This window comes from Quercus suber, unplaced genomic scaffold, assembly GCF_002906115.3.
Source record: "Quercus suber isolate HL8 unplaced genomic scaffold, Cork oak 2.0 scaffold_97, whole genome shotgun sequence".
Classification (NCBI taxonomy): domain Eukaryota; kingdom Viridiplantae; phylum Streptophyta; class Magnoliopsida; order Fagales; family Fagaceae; genus Quercus; species Quercus suber.
In genome coordinates this window covers 309,875-330,239 of record NW_027069562.1, presented here as the reverse complement: position 1 = coordinate 330,239, position 20,365 = coordinate 309,875, and the positions used below count along the sequence as shown (strand labels likewise).

The 20,365-nt window shown below is 30.0% G+C and overlaps 1 protein-coding gene and 1 long non-coding RNA gene across 2 annotated transcripts; one reads left to right on the top strand and one right to left on the bottom strand.

The window, feature by feature from the left end:
* The first annotated feature begins 3,981 nt into the window (after nt 1–3,981).
* LOC136068066 (uncharacterized) lies at nt 3,982–8,077 on the top strand. The gene is made up of 2 exons (XR_010629455.1): nt 3,982–4,504; nt 5,874–8,077. It is a non-coding gene; the product is annotated as an uncharacterized LOC136068066 (long non-coding RNA).
* Nucleotides 8,078–8,834: 757 nt separating this feature from the next.
* LOC112037153 (alpha-galactosidase) lies at nt 8,835–19,081 on the bottom strand. Its single transcript, XM_065774707.1, has 13 exons — nt 19,011–19,081; nt 14,531–14,690; nt 14,010–14,267; nt 13,648–13,822; nt 13,354–13,415; nt 12,941–13,104; nt 12,709–12,806; nt 10,961–11,019; nt 10,736–10,870; nt 10,594–10,645; nt 10,336–10,412; nt 9,309–9,404; nt 8,835–8,939 (listed from the first exon to the last, which is right to left on the bottom strand). Exons 1-13 carry the CDS (start codon nt 19,079–19,081, stop codon nt 8,835–8,837), a joined length of 1,512 nt encoding a protein of 503 aa, XP_065630779.1.
* Between the last annotated feature and the right edge of the window lie 1,284 nt (nt 19,082–20,365).

Genomic DNA, 20,365 nt, shown 5'->3' with positions numbered 1-20,365 from the left:
GCACTATCTAAATAAGCAATCTTCACACTTTTCTTTGCTCATCTCCTTTAAATCTCCAGCATCCTAGTTCATCTACCTTTTTCTTTTTCTCTTCCTGTTCTTCTTTCTTTACTTCTTCGATTCTTCCATCATTTTTATGAAGTAAAGAGTGTGACTTTTTTTATTTTACCAAGTAACATTTATCAATTACCCATCCTACCTCCACCACGTGTATGGTTGAAACTTCAAGTCTCAAAATTTAGAGTCCCCAGGTGGTCAGGCAATTGTATGGATCATAAATTCTTTTATGACTTTTCTTTTTTATCTTTATTTGTTAAATGAACATAACAAACTATATAATTGGTTGTATTTAATTATATTTTTTTATATATTGAAATTTGGATGATGATTTGTCTACTATTTAGTTTTTTTAAAATTTATTAGCATTTTTTTTATCTTAGTTATAATACTTAATGGGTGATAATTTAATTTACTAGTCTAGGTCAGTGGGCAAGTTAAAAACAATTGATTCATTATGCAACAGAAATAAATAGTAATTTAGAAAATAATATACTTTTCATTTTGGGTTCTAATCATAAAACTTCAACTTTCACTAAGCGTACTTCTAAATCTCCACGGGTCGAATTCAAAGAGCATCCTTCTGGATAGTCAATGGTGGAACCCAAAAACATCATTTTGGATTGTTAATGGTGGAACTTTGAAAGCTTTTTCTAAATCTCCAACAATTTAATTATCACCTTTTTTATTCGGCTCCTCCAGAGACAAATTCTTGGCTTCGCCACTACTCATTTGGATTCACCACTAACATAACTTTTTTACTTACCATAACCACTCACGATTTCAGCAGTTTGTAAAAATTATTGTAAAATAGTTTGTATCTCTAGCATTTTCCCAAATTTTATTACATTGAATTTATAAATTGATATGTTATTAATTATAAATAGGCAATTCAAATATTCATTTATAAGGTGGTTGAAGCCCACTAATCACATTCATTGTCATATTAATATGTAAGTTTTATAGAGTAACGTTTGTAGTACCTTTAGCATTTTTCAAAATAATATTAAATATAAAATTTGATCATTATGAATAAGTATTTATTATGATTGTATTTTATATGGAACTATTAAACACATAATTAATTTAATTATTTATAGTCATTTATTATAGTTGTATTCAATTTGTATATGGAACTATTTACTCTATTATTTAGAGGAAATATTATTCTTAAAGATTCTAATATCCTTTATTAATTAAAACCTTTTTAAATTTTAGTAGATGTGTGTGTTGGCTTAAGCATAGTAAGTAGTTTCTTATTAAATTCTTGTAAACATTATATTTTGGAATGTTGACAATTGGTTTTGTGGTGGGTTATTGTGTTGGAGCAAGCAAGTGGCTTACATGGTGTTATAAGGTGGTTTAAATTCATATTGAAAGCGTTTCTTATTTTTTGGGGAATTGCGAATGGATATTGGTGAATTATATGTGATGGATATTACTTAATTGTTTTCAATAATTGTAAGCATTATATTTTATTTTGTTCAGAATTGATATTGTGGTGGGTTGTTGTATTGGAGCAAGCAGGTGGCTTACATGGTGTTATAAGGTAAATTAAATTCATATTGGGAGTGTTTCTTATTTTTTAGAATTGTAAATGGATAGTGTTGAATTATATGTGATGGATATTATTTAATTGTTTTCAACACTTGTAAGCATTATATATTGTTTTGTTGAGAATTGGTATTGTGGTGGGTTGTTGTGTTGGAGCAAGTGGGTGGCTTCCATGGTATTATATGATGGTATAAATTGATATTGGGAGTGTTTGATTGTGCAATGTATATTTGTTTAAGTATTAATAAAGACTTGTGTATTCATGAATGGGATATGACTTTATCTAAGTAGCTTATAGACTTAGATGTTAGAATACATTATGCATGAGTTGTCCTTATTTTGCTAAAGTAAAATTCACCACAATACTATAGTTTAGGTACACTATTTGAGGCGCAAGCTAAGCAGAAAGAGGTGCAAAAGAATATCCTTAACTTTTTGAAGAGCAAGAGTTATGATGACACTCTTACCTATGAGGGTGGTTCGTCTTCAAACTAAAAGACTTATTGGTTAGTATTTTATCTTAGCAATTGTGCACTACATGGTGTGACTACTTTTAATGCATTATTTGAAACTAATTGTATTACATTACACTTGAAAATCTATATTTGCTTTCTACAACTTATATATTAGGAGTTGTGATTTTAATGTTTTTACTTTACGATTTTAATGTAGTATTATTTTTATATTTGTGCAGATTTCTTATTGGTGGCTTTTAGGACTTTTTTTTTTTTGGCACTACTTGAAGACATCTTCTTTTGGCCCTAATTATATTATGCTAAACTTTTTGTATTGTTATAAAATATCTTGTGTTATTGTATGTGTTGCAAACAATTTGTATGGATGGATTGAATTGGATACTTGTTTTATTTTTACTTGCGGAATGTATGGATCGTCTTCTTATAAATGTGTTGTTGAAATAAATTTGTTATTCAAATGTGAGGTTTTATTAATGTAATGACAGGTTACAGGTTAATATCAAAGGCAGGAAAAAATTAAAAACAGAATATTAGGTTTAGAGACAAATTTTTCCGTCACCAAATATAGCAACCAAAAAAAAAAAAATTAGTGACAAAATATTTTGTTGCTAAATGTAGCAGAATTTTTTAAGAAATAGTTTTAGTGACGAAAATTTTCGTCGCTATATGTGCCTGAATTTTCTTCAAAATAGTTTTAGTGACAAACTTTTTCATCACTATATGTACCCGAATTTTCTTAAAAAATAGTTTTAGCGATGAAATTTTTTGTCACTAAATATAATTTAATAAAATAAAGTGTTTTTGGCAATGAAATATTTTCATCACTGAATAGTGTTTTTAACGAGGAAAAAATTTAGCAACGAAATATTTTCGTCGCTAAATTTTTTTTTTTTTTTTTTTTTTTAACTAATCAAACCTTTAGTGACAAAATGAATTTCGTCACCAAAAAGCAAATTTCGTCGCTAAAGCTCCTCGGCTTTGAAAAACTGGACATTTAGTGAAGAAAATTTTCGTCACTAAAAGTACATTTTGTTGTAGTGATTAGAGTCTTAATAAATCATTTTTCAAACACAAGCATAATATATAGTACTACATAGTATATACAATTCTATGAACAAATACAATCATGATAAATGTTTAATAATATAAGATATAACTCCATATACAATTACAACCATAAACAAGTGGTTATCTTCTCTTCGCCACAAATCCTTAAATTCTCATTAATTAAAATAGTTCACTTTAAATAAAACTATATTATATAAGTTTCAAGAAATTTAAAATTCTACTCCTACTATAATTTTATTACCAAAAATTTAAAAAATAAAATAAAATTTATTTTCGTTATGTTAATCTTCTTATTATAATTTTGTATTTTAATATATAAATTTTAATCAAATTTGTGTCATGTGTATTGCTTTTATAAATACAACAACAACAAACAAGGTATTTGTCCCAAAATATTGGGGTCAACTATGAATCTTCAACAAATTAGTTAGGATTAACCATGTATATTATTTTCTTGTATTCTACCCCTATCTAAATTCATGCTTTATGTTATTTCCTTAATTGATATGTCTTTTTTTAATACTTCTGTGGATGTGATTTTTGTTTTTCCTCTACATTTTTTTCACACTCTCTACCATTGATTTTTTAAATATAAGCATGCATATTTCACACTCTCTACATTTTGTTTTTCCTCCTTTTGAGCTTATCTATCTATATATATATATATATATGTGTGTGTGTGTGTGTGTATGTATATAATCGAAGCCTTTGAAAATCCCACAATTTTCCACGTCAGCATTTTATTTTATTTTTTTAATTTGATTTTTTTTTCCTACCCATTTACTCACACCAGTATTATTAAAAATACAAATTAAATCTCATTATTTCCCCCACCAAATACATATTACAAAACCAATACTTCTTCAAAACCTAAACCTAAAACCGATACTTCTTCGTAATCTCTCTTCTCTTCTCACATGCTAACATCACCTTCCCCTAAACCTAAAACTCACCCTTCCCTTCCCCCAAAATCAAAACCCAAAACTCAAATTCTCCCACCCATGTTGAGCATAGCTGAAAATTATGGTTGTCCAACCTATCAAATCAGGATTCTCTATGTGATCAAATGCTTTGTGGCAATCTCCTACGCTTCCAGATCTGGAGTACATAGTCATCAGTGAACTGCCAACAGAGACATCTGAATCTAAGCCCAACTTGGAAATATAGGCATGCAGTTGAGTCCCAATGCCTGATTTATTCAAAAGTTCAACAGCTCCCAACACGATGAAACTGTGATATAGTCAATGGTGAAATTAGCCATAAGCATATCACAGAACAGCATAAAGACCTTTTCAATGTACCCATTTTTGCCTTTTCAGCATATCACCCTTTCCACACCCAATGCCTAGGTACGCTTGCTTTCCTCTTTCTCTTTTCTCTGAATTTAAGTTTTTGAATTGAAATCAAACAGAGGAAAGGCAGCCTACTTAAAGATGAAAACAGAGGAAATATTTCTCTCTCATTTTTTTTATTTGGAAATATGATTTAGGTTATGGTATTATGGTCTAATTGGTTTTGATTTAGGAAGAACAGATGCTTGACATTGATTTGTAAAGCCTTTGCTTTTTTTAATTAGGGTTATTTTAGGCAAGGTACCGATGGTTGTTTTTATTTGATTTTTTAAATTCCCCAATTTAAATTATTTAACAAATTTACCATCTTTGGCTCATATATTTGTTTCACGTTGACCTTTCTTTCTTTGCAATTCAATTTTCAGTAGTTTTAGCTGTGTTTCTCTTTGTATCTGTAATTGAGTTTGTGCACACACTTAGATAAGTCTTTGGGTTTGGAACTCCTGTAACTGAGTTTAGTATAATCAATTTGAATTCTTTTTTTTTTTGGTGGAAACTGAGCTATGGGTTTCAATTTGTTTAGTTGTGTTCTGTTTGTGTGTATATGTGTACATACTATGTATGTATTTAAGCTTCACTAAAATTAATGCTATGTGTTTCATATTGTTCTGTCGGTTTTGTATTTCGTGACTAGTTTTCTGTGTTTGTGTGGTTGGCTTCAATGTTTTGCTTAATGAAATGATTTGGGACATGAAATTTTCTGAACTTTGTTTTTAGTTTTTAACTGCCTTGATTTAAAGCTTTGAGAACTTTTGATTTGTTCACTTGATTGTGGTTTACTTTTATGCCAAAACTGATATAACTACACTAAACTTGATTTAAAGCTTTTTTTGAGTTGTGCTTAGAAAAGATGTATTTTCTTTTATGCATGTTGTAGATATTCATTACGTTGAGGTTAGATATTCATTACATTGTTCAGATTATGTGTTGCAACACAGTCTAAATTTTATATGTTGAGGATGCTATGCTACCTTAGTGAAATTGGTGTGGGTAGATTTTTTGTAGCCCATGTGACCCAAGTGTTTAAAACTTTTTTCAACACAAACAGAAAATTGTAGAGTGTAGCTTAACATTGTTAAAATTTTAGAAGCTGAAAGTTGTAAGTCAGACTTGATGTTGATTGAATTGTAGTTTTAGCTGTGTTTCTCTTTGTATCTGTAATTGAGTTTGTGCACACACTTAGATAAGTCTTTGAGTTTGGAACTCTATAACTGAGTTTAGTAGTGTGTTTTGATGATAATATTTTTTGAAGTGATTCACATCTTCAATATTTTAAATAGATATTACAATGGTGATAATCAATTTGAATTTTTTTTTTTTTTTTTTTGGGTGGAAACTGAGCTATGGGTTTGAATTTGTTTAGTAGAAACTAAGCGAAATTGGTGTGGAGTACGTTTTTGGCCCTGGTGGAGTTATCAGCTTGCTTTTATCACACAACATTCCTAATAATCTTAGCGAAATTGGTGGAGTACGTTGAGGTTAGACATTCATTACATTGTTCAGATTGTGTGTCACAACACAATCTAAATTTTATATGTTGAGGATGCTATGCTACCTTAGCGAAATTGGTGTGGGTAGATTTTTTGTAGCCCATGTGACCCAAGTGTTTAAAACTTTTTTCAACACAAACAGAAAATTATAGAGTGTAGCTTAACATTGTTAAAATTTTAGAAATGCCTACGAACACAGTGTTGTTTAGTTTTTCAAATTTGAATATTGTTCAGATTTTTTGTCTTCAAACACATGAATGTATGGACATGCAAGGTATGATGCAGTTGACACATTGATTAGATAAGATACATTCAAATACTTGCAAGGCTGCAAGACTATAACTGAAAGTAACTACCTAAAACAAAATGGAATTCTTAAATCAACTAGAGGATTTAGTTTAGGCTTTTGCTTTTAATTTCTGGGTTCCTTTGCCTCTATAAATTACTAGTCACTATGGAACTCATGAGTTGAAGTTAGCTGACAGCAGCAACTATGGTGATGCAGGTGATTGTTTTTTCATTGGATAGAAACATTGAAATTTTTATGCTAATCTCTTTAATTCTTGAAGAAAATAACATATATAGGAAGAGTTCGAATTTTTTTTTTTAATGAGCGTAAGCTGCCTGCTCTCACAATCAAATTGTTTGATGATATGAAGGAGATAAAAAAGAAAGGAAGAATTAAGATCAAACAAGTAGGCTATTTGAATATTGTAGTCATAGAATTCACAACATCTGTTTCAGTAACACGTTGATAACCTTATGTACATTTTGGAAGGTACATATTGTACTTTGTAAGTGAAAGGAGAAATTGGAGTTCTTTCTCAAGTGCAAATTTCTTGATTGATGCCTCAAAAAACTGTGTTTGAAGTGGTGCTGACGGGAGCAGATTTCTCTCTTGATCATTAACTGTTATCTCTTCAATTTTATGCGCGTGGCTTTCCTTGCATCATTCCATTCTATTTGATGTAGTTTTGGTTTATTATTTTGTCTTTACAACGGTTAATGTTGATTATAATTTCTCTGTAAGTGAACATAAGCGGAAACGCATTTAGAATATATCACTAAATTAGTTACTTATTTAAATAATCTTAATTTTTTGGCAAGTTTTTTAATTCTGGGTAATTCATGTTGACAATGACACTGATTTTGGTTTTTTGCGCATTTAATTGGATGTCTAATACCATCCTATCTTAGCAACTCGATTAATGAGAAAGTCAGGAAAATTGTTGGAACTACCTTGCTTGAGATGGTTTGACTTTTTTTTTTTTTTCTTTTGGATTTTTTTTTTTTTTTCTTTTGGAAGAGTGCACAAATTTTGACAACACTGCCAAGCCACTAAGCCTTTGCAAACTGAACTCAAACATGCCTTTATTTTTGGTTTGGCATAAACTTGAAACAAATGTCGTAAATATCTAGATTTTTGGCTTTTGTATTCTTAATGTTTGAATAGAACCATATAGTACAATTTAAACATGTTTCACATAAGCTTTTGAGGTCTCAGGTCATGTTGTATTTATATAAGGCAAAAAATAGTACCATTTTCCACCTTAGCACAATTCGTACTGGTATTTTACTTATAACTTGGATATATTGAATTTTTTTTGTGTGAAAATAATCTATTTTGTTATTTATTTTTGAATTCATGATGAAAACCAATGGAATACTTATTTCATGAAGATTATAGAAATGTTGAACTTTTTTAATAATTCAATAGTTGGGGTGGGGTTATTATGAAATTTATTGACATTAAGAGTGTTTGGTTTTGCATTGTAAATCTTTGATGGATTGTTATAATTTGGTGTTAAACTTGATACTAATTTGGCAAAAAATTAAGTAGCTTGAAGAAGTTGAGAAAAGAGAAGAGCCTAAGAAAGGGAGGAAATACATTCTTGAAAAGCATTGGATAAAGCTTGAAGATGTAAGCACAATTATATATTTATTCTATTTACTAGGTCTTTTGTAATACTTATTAAACCAAATGTAAGAGCACATTATGATTGTTGTAATATATTACTTCATAATATTTGTATTTATCTAATTTTTAATATTACTTCATAATATTACATGTTTCATCTTATATTAGAGCCAATTTAGCTTTCAATAATTGAAATTTGAGAAATGTTTAAACTTGAACATGTTAACATTTGATTTAAAACAATCCCATGCATCAGTCCACATATTTCAATTATAAATCCAAAACCAAACTTTAGCTAACATACATATTTCAATTATAAATCCCAAACGAAACTCTAGCTATAACTAATATTTATATTCCAATTATTGTTTATAAAAGAATCAGTCCACATATTTCATTTGAATCAAAACATAGTAAAAAAAGTACCAAATACTCCGAATATATTTTTTTGGATTTAGCTTACCTCCAATACTTTATTAATTGGAATCTTCATTTTGTTTATTTTAATGAGAAACTACCATATCACTCACTAACTAAATAAAATGTGGAGATTACAATTATTAGCTGAGAAAGAAAAGCAGCAGCAGAGCAGGAGCATTATAAAATCCAAATTTTAGGGAAGGGTTCGAGTTTGACTCAATTTTCTTGGTCTGTTTACACATACGTTTTTCCGTGTTGATAATATCCAGTTATCCACAACCAATTAACCAACCCCCAAAAAAAAAAAAAAAAACCCTATTCAAAACATGATTACGAAGTCCACTGCTAGGAAAAACCCTGGGTTACTCAAGCACATGACTTAAGTTACCGAGGAAGAATACTTGTCATCAAACAATAAATAAAGAGATGGGTGTGAGAGACGAGAAAAGAAGAGGCTGTGGTTGCGTGCTGGATCCTAATATTGCAATTTTCTCACAAATCAACTCACCTTTATCTTGAACTCATCTCTCCTATCTACCGTTTTAATCAAATCAACCATTTCTTGCAATTCCATGGATACCTTTATAGCCTCCACAGCCTCGTCCTAATCAAATCCACCATAGAAGCAGCAGAACCTTTTTTTTTTCTTCTCCAATATTGACTCTCTAATAAAGTCACTTAAACGATAACCATGTTCGTTGATTTATCTAACAATACTCTGTCATGCCTAGTAGTGGAGCTAGAATTTTTTTTTTTTTTTTAAAAAAAAAAAAAAAAACCCTATTCAAAACATGATTACGAAGTCCACTGCTAGGAAAAACCCTGGGTTACTCAAGCACATGACTTAAGTTACCGAGGAAGAATACTTGTCATCAAACAATAAATAAAGAGATGGGTGTGAGAGACGAGAAAAGAAGAGGCTGTGGTTGCGTGCTGGATCCTAATATTGCAATTTTCTCACAAATCAACTCACCTTTATCTTGAACTCATCTCTCCTATCTACCGTTTTAATCAAATCAACCATTTCTTGCAATTCCATGGATACCTTTATAGCCTCCACAGCCTCGTCCTAATCAAATCCACCATAGAAGCAGCAGAACCTTTTTTTTTTCTTCTCCAATATTGACTCTCTAATAAAGTCACTTAAACGATAACCATGTTCGTTGATTTATCTAACAATACTCTGTCATGCCTAGTAGTGGAGCTAGAATTTTTTTTTTTTTTTGGGAGGAAATTAAATTGATCAAGAATTTATAAATCCACAAAATAATACACATATTCTTTTTAAAAAAAAAAAGTAATATACGTATATGTATAATGTATACTTAAAAGATGTCTTTAAAATAATTTATTCTAGAGACAAATTATAAACAAATAAATAACAGATTTATTCTACATATCATTTTGCTCAAATATAAGAAAAATTCATCAAGTCATTTTTATATAATTCAAGACAAATATATTCTTTCATTAACTCATGTATGATTTAGGGACTGATAAGATACATTTGATGCTTAGGGAAGGATTTTAAACATTGCATGATTGCAGCATAATGTCCCAAGATTTATTTTATATCGATGGGCCATAGATAACTCTCGAAAGGCACAATGATACATATGCATCATTTTAGGGTGTATCAAATTAAAGCAGAGTCCAACAGATTTCTCATAATATTTTCTAAATATTTAAACTTTGGAAAACTAATACAAAAAACTGTGAAACGCTAAAACATAGAAGCAAGGGATTCCCAAGATTAAATGGCAACATACATAATGATATCAGAAACAGAGTCCAACAAAATTTCTCACAAAGAATTATCATTGCCTTCTTACATCTAAGTTTGTTTTAATTTATCCACAATACTAACTACAGTTCAGGATAAATAGTGCACAGCCATGGCCTTCTACCACCGTTGATAGAGACTGATTTAATACCCCAAAGTCTTTTCCACTCCATAGTTCATTGCCCTTACAGGAATTCAAGTTTTTACTGGGAAGTACCTTAGCCAGGTCTGATGCCATTGCAGTTATTACTGTCTGATCAGTGTTTACATTGAAAAATGCAAGATATATTTCTCCTAGAAAGCATGAAAGAATAATCATTAAAAAGTGTTAACAATAGCATTATTCTTTTTCTTTTCTTTTTTTTAATTCATGAAAAATCATTAAAAAATGTGAATATAATAATCTTTGAACTTGGGCAATGCAGAGCTATGCGGCTCTACTAATTAGAGTTCTGTGTTGGTTGGGGAGTCTTACCATTTCTTCCGGTTGCAATCCAAGAACGAGTTCCATTAGTGATATAAGGAAACTGTACAAACAATTAAATTATATGTTACGTTGCTATTTAAACAAAGCTTATATTTCCTAAGACTACAAAAGATTAGATGGGTACACATGCCTCCATGTTGCCTGAGCTAAAGGAATTTATCTCCAACAAAACAGCATTTGTTATGAGGTCGTATGTGGCGTTGTCAAGGTTTCTCACATCTCCTCCAAACATGAGAGGAGACTTAGCCATAGACCACAATGTAATCTGTCGAAATAAGAAAGATAAGGTCAAAATAGAGTGCTTAGTTATTTCAAGGGTTATCGAGAACTAACTTCTTTGTTTTGATATAGATACCTGAGTTCTTTGCTCATCTGCAGTAAGGTTAGATGCTCTGTGTGGACCTTCATTTGCAGCTAAAATATTTGAAAAAATTAAAGTTAATTGTGGGTTTTTATATGTCTAGGCTAGGCTTAACTTAAACAGTCAAATATAAGCATATATATTCTGGGCCTTTTGAAAATATCTAATTAACTGTCCACTGATGTAAAGACTAAAGTACGTTGGAGAACTTGTTTCTGAAGCCATGCCACTTGGTCTGGAGTCTAGACAGTACCTCTGTTTTAGTAAAAGTCACTCACCGGACTTGGAATGGCAAGTTCTTTGTTTGTAAAGATTGAATTTGAAGTAATGCACATTGGAGTGCATGGACTGAACCTATTTGACACTCGAAACTGCTACGTCAAGAACCAATAAATGTATACCTAAGTTCATTGATTTATCTAACAGTACTATGTCATAGCGTAGCGGAGACAGGAAAAAAATTTTGGAGTTAAATTGATCATCAATAATTTATAAATGCACAAAATAATACACATTATTTCAAAAGAAAAAGTAATATACATATATGCATAATTTACTCTTAAAACATGTCTTTAAACTAAGTTATTCTAGAGACCAAAAAAAAAAAAAAAGATTTATTCTACTTATCATTTTTCTCAAATATAAGAAAATTTCATCAAACCATTTTTATATAATTGAAGACAAATATTTTCTTTTATATAATACAAATTAATTATATTAGTCACAATTAATATTATTTAAATATTGTTTTATAAATGCAATAGGATTTAAAGCCTATAGTGTGAGCTAAATAATAATTGTTTTTTATCATTCAGTTAAGACACTATTTAGATTCTTTTTTGTTTAGGTTAGATTTGAGTCCATGTCTTTAATTTATCCACAAAAGACTTTACTCATTACCCTAATTGGAACCCATATTCTTTAAACAATATAAATCAATGTTTTTATTAAATAAATTAAATATTTCACATTTAAAATTAAAAATAGGAAAACATAAAATTATACAAAATAATTCATTTCAATAAATTAAATAATAAATGTTAGGTTTATCTTGATGTATACAATGTATTATAAGAGAAATATACTAATGATCGTACCAAATAAATAAATAAAAATTTATTTCCTTTATAAAATATAGATGACAAAGTAGGTCATGTCTCCAAATTTTAATCTTTAAATCATTGCATCTCTACTTCTAATAAAAAAGAATATTCATGGATTTGTGTATCCGAAACTTTCTAAATACCAAATAAAAAAGATTTTGTTTGTAGAAAAGAAAAGAAGTTTTTATCAATAATATTTCCTTATAATGTTTTTGGAGCTGTATGTTCTCATGCTAATAAATCTAATGTGTTATATATGTCAAAAATTATATTAAATTTTAAAAGAAAGAAGAGAGAGAAGAAAAAAGTAACAAGAAAATTATTCTTTTTTTTTTTTTTTTTGAAAAACCAACTTCAACTTTATAAAACTAAAATCAGCCACAATCGGCTAAAACTACATCAGCAACTTGTGGTGGGACATCTTCCATCCACATAGAAAATTCAACAATAGTTCTTACATGTTTTGCTAAAAAATGAGTAAATGAGTTACTCGATCTACGTATATGTGAAAAGGAAAAACAATTACAGAAAACTAAATAATGCTTAATAAAAAAAATCAGATGACCAAGAAAATAAAATAATTACAGAAAATTATTCATTTTATGTTAGAAGGAAAAGTAGCAAGAAAATTTTTATAACCTGGATCGGTAAGCCATCCTAGTGGTAGCATATCCAAGTCAGGCCATGACTTGCCCAGCAAGCCATCAGCTCCTATCAAATTCGCTGCAGCTAAGTCCCTAGTAAAAATAAATAAATAAAATTGTGTTTTTCAGTATTCATAGATCAAAAAGGCATTAAATGGAAAAGAAATAGTAATGATTAGTGTGACCTAACTCCAAAAATCTTGAACAAAACAGAACCGTCTTCTCACCTTGAAACATCGAAATGAGATGCAACATCTCCCCATGAATCCCAATCATCCGCAGTTATTCGATACATATTTGCAAATCCACTCACAGCCTTGGCCAGTTTTGGGGTCACACCAGTTCCAGGAGACAGCGAATACAATATGGGTTGGTCAAGTTGCTTCAAAATCTAGGCAAAGGCAAACTATGTAATAAATCAAACGTGCAAATTTTGATCAAATTATCGAGTTTCACAATTTTTATCAAAACTTTGACAGGGTAAACTATGAACGGATATTTACAACTATTACAAGTACTTATTATTTGCTCTTAATTAACACTCATCAGTCACATTAGGGTTATGGCACAAAAGTTGTATGCTTAGATTTTCTCCAAAATATCGCAGCTGAGAGAGAGAGAGAGAGAGAGAGCATTGTACCTCTGCCACAGTGACTATTTCATACATATCTAAGTCAGCACCAAATACACAATCAAGTTTCACTACAAGAAAACATAAGCAATCAATGTCAAACTTAGAAAGTGGAAAGTAAAGATTGAGCTGCCAAACATGTGACTGTCCAATTGAATCTGTTGTAATCAAAAGATTGAATAAAGTTAAGTGTCTAGATGCATAAATTCATGGGATGTCAAGAACAGTCTTAATTGATATGTTGTAGCAATGCATATAGAGTAAGAAGGAAAACTTTGCAATAACAATGGTCAAATTAATTACCCAAATCAACACCCCACTCAGCATACTGTGTATAGAGTGACCTCAAAAAGGCATTTCCTGCTCCCAACGTGGTATCTACACTCATGAAACCATTTTGCATCCATGAACATGTCCTTTTCTTAAGCCCTATATCTTGTGAAGTCCAATTTCGCTGACCCGCTTCATAAGCCTTTCCCTGATAAAAATAAATATATCAAAACAGAAGCTTAAGCAATCTTGAGACTTTTTTTGCTAGTTTTATTACATATTACTATAACATTATTTGTTTAAAATTCTGAGGATTAAGCTTCAAAGTCGTGTGTGCTTCTTTGTTCATTAATAAAGAAACTATAATAATTAAATTAAGCATGCTCTGAGAATACCGTGGTTAAGTCCAATATAGGGGTATTTGCATTCACTGCTTGTGTACTTATTCCTCTCATAACATGAATCCCAAACTTCAGACCCATGTCATGCACTTTCTTGGCTACTTCAGTGAACCCTTTTCCATCTCTAGAGGAAGGCCACCTATCTGGGTCAGGGACCACCCTCCCCCATTCGTCAATTACATCAAATCCTAGAGAGTCAGCGTTAGCACCTTCCACCTTTCTCCGATACCATAGATAATCCACAACAACATACTACATTGCAGAGATAAAAAGGGGGGGAAAAACACATTACTAATAAGTTTCATTAGTTAATCAATATGTCAATCTTAATACCCTGAAAATGAATTATAGACATCTGCAAATACAAATCTGATTTTTTTTCCCCTCATTTTAAACTACGAGTATTTTACTCCTAAAAGGAAAGTAAAGGGAATATTTTGCATGTTTTGATTGATGGAATATATAGTCAAACATAAAAAGTGGGATAGAGGATTTTGAATCCACAGTCTTCCTACCTCATATCCACTAGAGAGTAGACGCTCAGATATGATTTGAGCATTTTGCAAGAACTCTTCTTCGGAAATGGTCCAACTAAAGGAATCATAGGAATTCCAACCTCTAGGTGGAGAGCTCGCATGTTCTAATTTCACATCAGATGGATTTTTAGACAATACCCTGAAACATGAGACCATTTATTGACATCATTTTCTTCATAAGACCAATAAGGTATGTCACATAATTTTGACATAGTTCAATAGATGATTCAAAAAAAAAAAGATACAAATCATAAAAATACTATTTCTCACAAATAGATGATTCAACAAAGGCATAAAAAAAATAAAATTAAAATTAAAAAATGGATACAAATCATAAAAATACTACACTCATAATTTATTTTCTTTCTAATCTTGTACAAAGTGAGCCATTCCAAAGTTTTTAGGCCTAAGGGCTTTATGGAGTCTGGGTTGATTGTAAAGTTGAAAGATAATGTTAACCACTACTTTTATATTTTATGCACTAATCTTCCCTAATATCATGAAATTTGTACAAAAAACTAATTTTGCGTTGGAAAACATATTGAGAGCTAAAGGGAGCAACATTTGGTGAATTCGATCTCAATCTAATATGCAAGAAAATTCATTCTCCAAAATATTAAGTAAAGAAGACCTAAATAATTGATTGTACACATCTATAGCAAAGAATTTAGCAAATAGCAAGCGTTGAGTCCCGCCAAAACCCTTTCCAAAACCTCTATTATTATTACTACTCCAAAGGTCCTAAAATTGGTTAACTTGCCAAGAGTTTTCTAACCTCTAGTGTTTTCAACGGAGAGATCCAGGGATCAAAAAAATAATAATAAGAAGAATGTAAGTGAAATTTAACTGCAATTAATGTAAGAGAAAATAATTGAAAAGTTCAGACAATTATAAAATCGCATGATATCTTTATGTTCAAAGCTTGGCAGTTGATCATTATAATTAAATGTAAATGCAATGCAATATTGGGAGTATTAGGAAAGAGAACAATATAACAGAATAGAAAAGAGGTAGAAGAAGAAGATAAAGCACCTTGTTGGTTTTAGAAAAATGAATAGAAAAGAGAGAGAGGCGAAGACGTTAACAATGATCTTCATCTTCATCATGATGGATGGTTTCCAGTTTTCAGCTGCCAAGCAGAGGAGAGTAGTGTGTTATTTAAATACTACTACTTCTACATGTATTGAATACCTTGCAAATGGTGTCAATCTTTAATGTCACACATTTGATGATAATAATAATAAAGGTCATGCTAAGGGGTGCCAACTCCATAATAATAGGGCCATGCTAACTCAATAATAATAGGAGTTAATAGTTTTACAACTAACAAGCATCTGGATTCTCAAAAAAAACAAAAAACAAAAAAAAAACAAAAACAAAAAACAAAAAACAAAGCAAGCATCTGTATTTGAAACAGGTAATTGGGAGTCGGGATATATCAATGGTGTCACTGTCTGATTTCGTCTCCTAGCTGTTGCGTTTTCTTTAAGGAAAATGCTTTATTCCATGGAAAATAAGGAAATTGCTTCATGCAAGAACAGCAAAAAAAAAAAAAAAAAAATGTTTGCATTCACTGCTTGTGTACTTATTCCTCTCATAACATGAATCCCAAACTTCAAACCCATGTCATGCACTTTCTTGGCTACTTCAGTGAACCCTTTTCCACCTCTAGAGGAAGGCCACCTATCTGGGTCAGGGACCACCTCCCCCATTCGTCAATTACATCAAATCCTAGAGAGTCAGGGTTGGCACCTTCCACCTTCCTCCGATACCATAGATAATCCACACAACATACTACATTGCAGAGATAAAAAGGGGGAAAAAACACATTACTAATAAGTTTCATTAGTTAATCAATATGTCAATCTTAATACCTGAAAATGAATTATAGACATCTGCAAATACAAATCTGATTTTTTTTCCCCTCATTTTAAACTAGTATTTTACTCCTAAAAGGAAAGTAAAGGAATATTTGGCATGTTTTGATTAAGGAATATATAGTCAAAAATAAAAAGTGGGATAGAGGATTTTGTATCAGTTTCCTACCTCATATCCACTAGAGAGTAGACGCTCAGATATGATTTGAGCATTTTGCAAGAATCTCTTCGAAATGGTCCACTAAAGAGTCATAGGATTCCAACCTCTAGGTGGGGAGCTCGCGTGTCATACACATCATCTGATTTTTGAGATACCCTAAAACATGAACCATTTATTGACATCATAACTCTTCATAAAACCAGATAAACATATCACATAATTGACACAATCTAAATGATAGTTCAACAAAGGCAAAAAAAAAAAAATCTATATGATATCATAAAAATACTACACTCATAATTCCTCATATTTATTTTCTTTCTAATCTTGTACAAAGTGAGCGAGCTTGTTCCGAAAATTTTATGACTAAGACTTTTGTGGAGTTTGAGTTGATTATTATAAAGTTGAAAGAAAATATTAACCTCTAATTTTTTATTTCATTCTCCAAAATGTTAAGCAAAGAATATCTAAATTAATTATGCATACATAGAGAAGAATTTAACAAATCACAAAGAAAGCCCCACCAAAACCCTAACCTAATCCTATATGAGTAATGCTATAAATACAAACTATTTTAAAACATTTTTACAAATTGCTGATGTGTCAAATTTTTACTAATTTAATATGGGTCTATCACTAAAATCACATTTTTACTTACAATAACTATTTGAAAAATGGTAAAACCACGTTAGCAGTTTGTAAAAATGTTGTAAAATAATTTGTGTCTATAGCATTACTCATTCCTCTATTATTATTGTTGTTGTTACCACTCGAGATGTCCTAAAGAATAATGCTAGAGATACAACTTATTTTATAAAAAATTTTACAAACTACTGATATGGTGAGTAATTATTGGTAAATAAAAAAGTGATATTAACGGTGAGCTTAGATAAAATGGTTAACTTATCAAGAATTTTTTAACTCAACTAATTAACATTTTTTGGCATTTTCAATGAAGAAATCTAGAATTCAAATCCCTCTCTCCAACTGTCAAACTAATAAAAAAAATACTCAAGTCATCAATATTATAGAAAAAATTATTTAAATTAAATTTATCTGTTTAATTAATATATAAAAAAATTATTAATTAGTTCAAACAATTATAAAATCGGATTTTTTTTTTTTTTTTTTATGCAAATCGGATGTTATTTTTATATACAAAGGTTTGCAATTGATAATTATTATTAGATGCAAAGACGGAACTAGGGGAGGGTCCAAGGAGGATCATGACCCCCTAGATTTTTAAAATTTCCAATAAAATAGGAATAAAACCATGAATCGCAAATAAGAAATTTATTTACTGGCCCCCTTCAATTTTAGGATTTGAGCACTACTCTCTTTCTCTCTCCTTTCTTTTTAATTAAACGCTGGCTCTGTGCTTGCTATTATATTATTGGTTACTTACTACTGTATAGTACTTCAAAATCAGATCTGTGGCTAAAAGCCTAAAATGAATAAATGCCTTGCTTTTATGTTTATTTTTATAACTTTTATTATATATAATAGTTTTTAATATATTATAATTTGTGAGTATCCGTTATATAAGAATATAGTTTCTCCAAAAAAAAATTATATAAGAATATACAATAACAATATATCCTTTTTTTAAAAAAAAAACACACACACACACAAGAATATTTAATATATAATTGTGTAGTTATATTGCCTTATGTTCTTAGGAAAATGTTAAAAACATTATAGTTTTCACTCCCAAAATTTTTATAAACTGATCTAGTTAATAATGAATTCAATTAGTGAAATTTAATAAATTAATATTATAAATTAGTTCTCCGTAATTATTAACACATCATTTTAGATGTTGGCTATTCCGTGCATTACACATTACCGAATATTATGACTTAATTTTATATGAAAGATGGTATCTAAACAAAACTCATTATATTAAAAAATAAAAACACAACTTGAATCAAGAATGTCTCGATAATTTTAGTTTAGTTATCTCTCACACTCCGAAGGAAAGATTTTTAGGTCTGTCCTTGATTAAATGTGAACGCAATGCAAATTATGCAATATTGAGAAAAATATAATAGAATGGACGTAGAAGAAGCACCTTGTTGGATTTAGAAGAATGAAAAGAAAAGAGAGAGAGGCAAAGACATTAACAATGATCTTCATAATGCTGGATGGTGTTTACTTTTTAATTTTCAGCTACCAATGCAAGCAGAGGAGCGAGAGCGGTATATTACATAAATTCTACTACGTCTGCTTGAATAAGGAAAATAAGGAAATTTTTTTATGAATAAGGATAATTGTAAAGAAAAAGGGAAAAGAAAGGACCTAATTCATCTCAATCTTACAGGAGAAAACCCAAAGAAGGAAGATAAGAAATGGATGGTCCATCTTAATTACAAAAGACAGGGCCAAGTCCAACGGACCAAATTGTGAGAAAGGAAATTAATACCCTATAAAAAATGAGAATAAGGAAATCGCTAATATAAAAACATCATAATTTTGACGTAGTGTTACCACCATTAATGTCACACATTTGATAATAATAGGATTCATTAAAATTTCTATTCGAAACTGATTTTTTCTTATCTATCATTTTTATCTATTAAAAAATTAAATGAATAAAAAAAAAATCTAAAATAGGCAGTGCTACTAGTACTACAAGTTTTATGTACGCTTCATTTGTTTTGATGGAAAACTTTATGTAAAATAATTTTCTTTGTTTTTCAGTATTTGGTAGCATTATAAAAAATAAGTCAAAGGAAAATTATCTTTAGTCAACAAAAAAAGTATAGCTTATTAATTTTTAGAGATTGTTTTTCATTAAATTTTTGTTAAAAAAATTCTATCTCACAGTAAGCAAAATGAGGAAAGTTAGTAAATTGTTTTCAACTAAGATAAGGTTGCTACCAAATATAGGAAAGTAAGATAGTTTTATAGAAAAATACATTTTTAAAAATGACTCATTTACTAAAAAAAATTATAGCCAAAACAAGCAAAGCAGAACATTAAATTTATAAAATGATATATCATCAATTATAAAGAAACAATTCAAATATTCATTTATAATCCACCGCACATCCTTAGTGCGATGGTCACTTGACTCACTTCGCAAGTATAAGTGCTTGTAGGGTGTGAGAGCAAGAACCGGGGTTCAAGTCTTTATGAGGGAGCTTTACACACATATTTACTTATATTAGGCTAGAGTAAAAATTTTATCTTGTATCAAAAAAAATAAAAAATAGAAAAAAGTGGTTGAAGCCCACTAATCACATTTATTGTCATATCAATTTGTAAGTTTTATATAATAACATTTGTAGTACTTTTAGCATTTCCAAAATAATATTAAATGTGAAATTTGATTGTTATGATAGATAATAATGAGTATTTATTATGATTGGATTTTATATGGAACTAATAAACATATAATTAATGTTATTATTAATAGGTATTTATTATAGTTGTATTTAATTTGTATATGGAACTATTTATTCTATGAGTTTGACTTACCTCCAGTACTTTTTTAATTAATTGAACATTTCATATTATTTTAAATATACAATAATAAGTGGTAGTGGGTAGGAGTGGTAAAATTGGACACAACCCATAAACCCGAGGACGCGACATAAAATTAACAGGTTATGGGTTGAGGCTTAACAGGTTCAGGATTAACGAGTTCGTGTCATATTTGGGTTAACACGGCTGGCCCGTTTAATAAATGGGTTAGGTTAATGTTGAACGCACAGAACCCGTTTGACATATTTGACCCATTTAATTAAATGACATTTTACCAATATGCCCTTCAAA